Source organism: Felis catus, chromosome B2, assembly GCF_018350175.1.
Source record: "Felis catus isolate Fca126 chromosome B2, F.catus_Fca126_mat1.0, whole genome shotgun sequence".
In the NCBI taxonomy this organism is placed as follows: Eukaryota; Metazoa; Chordata; class Mammalia; order Carnivora; family Felidae; genus Felis; species Felis catus.
In genome coordinates this window covers 2,473,395-2,479,375 of record NC_058372.1, presented here as the reverse complement: position 1 = coordinate 2,479,375, position 5,981 = coordinate 2,473,395, and the positions used below count along the sequence as shown (strand labels likewise).

Genomic DNA, 5,981 nt, shown 5'->3' with positions numbered 1-5,981 from the left:
GCCCACTCAAAAGTCATTTTTAATGAATGAGGTGGCTCATCATAAATTCAAGCGAGGTGCACACCTCACATCGCACATTACACACATTACACATAAGCACCGCCTGCTGTATTGCTACCTGATGCTCCCATTGTCCCTGGGATGAGTGCATCATGCCATCGCCCCCTATGACATGAAGTCTATGTAAAATTACTGTCACACAGGTACGGTCACACTGGGGCCTAATATCTGAATGACTGTGTCAAGATTGGTGTTCCCAGGATTTTCTCTGACCTAAATTTCATCTATCCCGTGGGTGCCCACCAATTCTGTCAAGAAGCTGTGATACAGTCAACTTACAGCCTTCTAACAGAGCCATGATCAAATGCAAGAATAAGTGATATGCCTCCGGAAATTGCTAGAATGTGCTAAAATGTTAATATTTCTTACACTGTTTTAGTGGTTCCTATTCTTATTTTGACTACGCCTTTTATGCTATGGACCTAAATGTCTTTGGCAATTAGAATAGTACACCCAAAAGGGGATGAAATAAGAAAAACCTGTGCAGATTTTTAAAACATTAATATGATGGAGATGCACTGGGACACTAAATCAGCCTCTCTGGAGGTTGCAATGAATCCGTGAGCTTGGATTTTGAACATTCGTTGCATAAAAGAATGAGGTAAGGGGGAAACTGGGTTAGCTCAATTTGTTCAGCATTCAACACTTGATTTTGGCTCTGATCATGATCTCACACTTCATGAGTTTAAGCCCTGCATCAGGTTTTCTACTAACAATGCAGACCCTGACTGGGATTCTCTCTCTTTCTCTCCCTCTGTCTCTGATCCTCCTCTCTCTCTCTCTCTCTCTCTCTCTCTCTCTCTCTCCCCCTCTCTCTCGCTCTCTCTATCTCTTTCTCTCTCTCAATAAATAAACTTTTTTTTAAAAAGTTTTAAAACAGAAAATGTTACTTAAAAAGAAGAATGAGGTAAGGAAATTCCCTTGAGAGTTGTCAGGGGAAATGTTGGACGACACGTAAAGGACACACAATCTTAAAGCCTCTGACATTCAAAGTGTTCCATCAAAGAGTCTTCACCCCAGTCATCTGGAGTCATAGTCCCAACAGAACACCTTCTTCATTGCACCCGTCACATCTTTGTTCCGCAGGGTATATATGAAGGGGTTGACTGTGGGGGTGACAATGGTGTAGAAGAGAGAAATGAACTTGCCCTGATCCTGGGAGTGGTTGTTGCTGGGCTGCAGGTAAGCATAGATGGCCGTGCCATAGAACAGGGAGACCACAGTGAGGTGGGACCCACATGTCCCAAACACTTTCCTCTGTCCTGCGGCTGACTTTATTCCTAACACTGCTCTGATGATCTGACCATAGGAGAATGTGATTAATGCCACAGGTATGAAAAGAAAGACCATACTGAAAAATAAGATCTCAGACTCATACACAGTGGTGTCAACACAGGCAAGCTTGAGCAATGGGGGAACCTCACAAAAGAAGTGGTCTATTTTATTCTTCCCACAAAGCGGTACAAGAAAAATGAGCACCGTCTGCAATGAGGAGTAGGCAAAACCCGTGACCCATGATGCAGAGGCCATCAGGGCACAGAGACGGGGGTGCATGATCACTGTGTAGTGCAGGGGCCTGCAGACGGCTGCATAGCGGTCAAATGCCATCACCCCTAACAGAATGCATTCTGTGCATCCCAACCCTAGAGAGACAAACAGCTGAGCTACACAGCCAGCAAAGGAGATAGATTTGTCTGCTCCCCTGAGATGAACCAGCAGCTGAGGAACAGTGCTGGTCGTGTAACACAGGTCCAGAAAGCTTAGGTTGGACAGGAAAAAGTACATGGGAGTCTGCAGGTGTGGGTCCAGGCGGGACAACGCAATGATGCTTGTGTTTCCCAGCAGGGTGAGCAGATAGAAGATGAGAAGAACCACAAAGAGGACTCGCTCCAGCTGAGGCCGGTCAGAGAAACCCAGCAGGATAAAGCCAGTGAAAGAACTTCCATTTTTCGGGTCCATTCTTTCTTACCACATGTTTCCTGTCAACAGCAAGTATTTAGCAATTTTTAAAAGCAATCTTCAAAGCAATAAAATGTTGGCAGGATGTGAATTTAGCATGTTATAAGACAGGGCATGGGAGTATACAAGTAACTCTTTGAATAAATCATGAACTCATGAAATTGTCATAGGTCATACCAATTAATTCAATATTGTCACAAAAGAAAATTATAATATTTAATGTAAGAAAAATCAAATAATGTACCTGTGTCTGCATCAGTCATAGGTACAAAATGTATTTCATTCTCAGCCTAGTAGGCTGAAAGTACTATAAAAATATGTGTGTGCACCCCCATGTTTATAGCAGCACTATCAACAATAGCCAAAGTATGGAAAGAGCCCATATGTCCACCAATGGATGAATGGATAAAGAATTGTGTGTGTGTATACACAATGGAGTATTACTCAGCAATCAAAAAAAAAAAAAAAAAAAGAAATCGTGCCATTTGCAACTACGTGGATGGAACTGGGGGGCATTATGCTAAATGAAATTAGTCAGAGAAAGACAAAAATCATATGACTTCACTCATATGAGGACTTTAAGAGACAAAACAGATGAACATAAGGGAAGGGAAGCAAAAATAATATAAAAACAGGGAGGGGGACAAAACATAAGAGACTCTTAAATACAGAGAACAAACAGGGTTGCTGGAGGGATTGTGGGAGGGGGAAGGGCTAAATGGGTAAGGGGCTTAAGGAATCTACTCCTGAAATCATTGTTGCACTATATGCTAACTAATAAGGATGTAAATTCAAAAAAATAAAAAAGAGAATTTAAAATCAATAAAATAAACGAAAAATATGTGTGCATTTCGAGAAAATCGGGATAAGGGAAAAGAGGGAGGGAAATCAGAAAGAATAGGAAAGTGGTGCATACAGAGTGATAGTCAGCATTTTTAAAATTTTTTCTAATGTTTATTTATCTTTGAGAGAGAGACAAAGGCAGAGTGCAAGTGGGGAAATGGGGGAGAGAAGAAGACACAGAACTGAACCAGGCTCCAGGCTCCTAGCTGTCAGCACAGAGCCCAACATGGAGCTTGAACTCACAAACAGTGAGATCTTGACCAGAGCCGAAGTCAGACCCTTCACCGACTGAGCCACCCAGGCACCCCAGATTCATTATTTTTCATATGTATCTCATAATTGCACACAACTGGAATACACACACCACACACGGCACAGGTCATGATACAACATGATCTCAAAAATAAATTCAGTTATAGGAATTTATGACCTAGAATATATTTCTACAAAGAATTCAGTTACATTCAACACATCGCTGCTAGTTCTGCATACAAACAAATATCAGGTTTCTTTGTGTGTGTGTGTGGAAGTAAAACAAATACTCAATGAGAGAAAACCTGAGAACAACACCATTCAAACAGTGCTTAACGTTAACCCCAAAGATGCTTAAAATTACCATGCCAATTTAACAGGAACTCTGAAAATTCATTGGCTGTGCAGAGTCCTTTGGAATCAGAACTCTAAAATCCAGGGGCCAACACTTAACTCTTCCTTCTGCAGATTTGTGTTTCACACATTACTCCATTAGAGTAATTACACCAACCTTCATAAAATTCCTCAAAGAGGTAGGATTACTCCATATCACCATTCTAATCAGAACTTTTTAAAGCATTATCCAAATGGGTAATCTATGTACAAAATGTAATGATTTGCATCACTTCCTAGGATAAAATAATTACTTGGTTAAATATATAGAGATAAACACAGATACATTCTCAAAGCCATGACAAGTCGCAGAGCTATAATGCAAACCTTAATGTAGTACAAGGAAAGGCCTAAAGGAAAGGATATATTGGTAGTATACAAACTCTCCAACACCCATCTATATTATATGAATGGTCACCATTCTGGAAGGTAGCCTGCAGAGACAGTCACTCTAGATCAAACACAATGCCAGCTCTAAGGCTCGTCTGATGACCATTTCCATCCAGCTGTGCAGTACTGAATGAGCATAGTAACATACCAACGAAAGAGGCCTCAGGACACGAGTATTTCAGTTCTATCATATTCAGAAGGGTAGGCATCCAGCACATTTTTAACTCTTCCAAGAGATTTAATATATGAAGCAAGTTTCTTTCAAACCAATGTGTGAAAGAAACGGGTACAAATCTGGCATAAAATAAATGTTGATAGCAATGGAATAAAGGATGCGGTAATTCACACTGTTTTAGAACTCCTTTGATTTCCTATGAACATGTGACCAGTGGTATCCACAAAACAAAATCTATGCACCAACAATTTCTTAATAGAATTAATTATAAATGTATCAGGGACAGCCTAAATGTGCAACAACGGGGAATATCCCCGCACTCACACGTTCTCAGAAGAGTAAATAAAAACAAACCATGGTTCGTTCTCATGCACACGTGCACAAATATACATACATACATCTGAAACACATTGCTGACACATTTTTATTGCTTTAATTTTTTCAGTTTATTTATTATTTTGTGTGAGAGAGAGTGAGCACAAGCAGGGGAGGGACAGAGTGAGATGTAGAGGGAGAGATGGAGAGACCCAGAAAGATAATCCCAAGCAAACTCCTCACTGTCAGCACAGAGCCCAACCTCACACCTCTGAGACCATTACCTGAGCCAAAATCAAGTGTCGGAGGCTTAACCAACTTAGCCACAAAAAGCCCAGCTGACAAACTATTTAATTTTCCTAATAAAGGAAACACTCATGAAAGTGAAGGAGAGCAAACAGAAAATGCTAACTCATCCAAACAAAATACCAATATACTACTGCACCATTAGAATAAAATAATGATATATTTTAATAGTCCATATGGATAAGGACTAGGAAGACAGTTGAGAAAAGATAAAGAGGTGGTGAAATGAACTTGTACAAATTTCTTGCTGCTTCACAATATTATATGTGTATGGATGGGTTTTAATATATTTATATTAATTTATATTTAAATATAAATTTATGTTTATATAAATATATATTTATATATATGACATATATGCAGAATGTAGAAAGCAGCTCTCATGAAATAATCTGATACAGGAAATCCAGTTCTAAAAATTACACACAGGGGCGCCTGGGTGGCGCAGTCGGTTAAGCGTCCGACTTCAGCCAGGTCACGATCTCGCGGTCCCTGAGTTCGAGCCCCGCGTCAGGCTCTGGGCTGATGGCTCGGAGCCTGGAGCCTGTTTCCGATTCTGTGTCTCCCTCTTTCTCTGCCCCTCCCCCGTTCATGCTCTGTCTCTCTCTGTCCCAAAAATAAATAAAAAACATTGAAAAAAAATTTTTTTTAATTACACACAGATTATTACTTTGCACACAAAAAATACTTTAAAAGGACATGTTATATATAGAAAGAGAGAAAAAAATATTAGTTAAAATAAAAACAGATTTTGCAAAAAAAAAGTGGCATTCTATACAATAATTACCATCAAAAAAGTATATAATTGAAAGAACATCTCACAAGAACTCAATTTACAATAACGAGAAAACAGGCATCAAATGAAAGACGTTAAATGCTTACTACTGACAGACCTAAGGTAATAGAGCAATTACCCTAAGTGTTCAATGCTACATGTAACTCTAAACGTTTTGGTGGAAGAATGCAAATGTCCACAAAACTAGATGCTCAGTATGCATACTACACAGTTTAAAGACAAAAGACCTCAATATAATGTCTCCATTTAAGGTGTTGTTTCAAACATATAACATTCACTGTTAGGTTTGACATACACATGCTGCCCTATCCAGTTCCTGAATGAATCCTGAAAAAGTGGGGGCAAGATTTGTGCAGCCTCAGTGCTACGACTCAATCGCTGTTGCTTTCTTGATGCTTCTGTCTCATGGGTCTGAGCTGACCTCAGACATATGAGAACAGGCCCTCGATGATGAGGAAGGATGAGCAAATGAAGGGAAAGGAGCCATCACTA

General features: G+C 39.9%; 1 protein-coding gene across 1 annotated transcript; it reads right to left on the bottom strand.

The window, feature by feature from the left end:
* Positions 1 to 888: 888 nt before the first annotated feature.
* Positions 889 to 2,393, bottom strand: LOC123385636 (putative olfactory receptor 2B8). Its single transcript, XM_045058462.1, has one exon. It carries the CDS (start codon positions 2,017 to 2,019, stop codon positions 1,081 to 1,083), a length of 939 nt encoding a protein of 312 aa, XP_044914397.1. The 5' UTR covers positions 2,020 to 2,393; the 3' UTR covers positions 889 to 1,080.
* Positions 2,394 to 5,981: the final 3,588 nt, after the last annotated feature.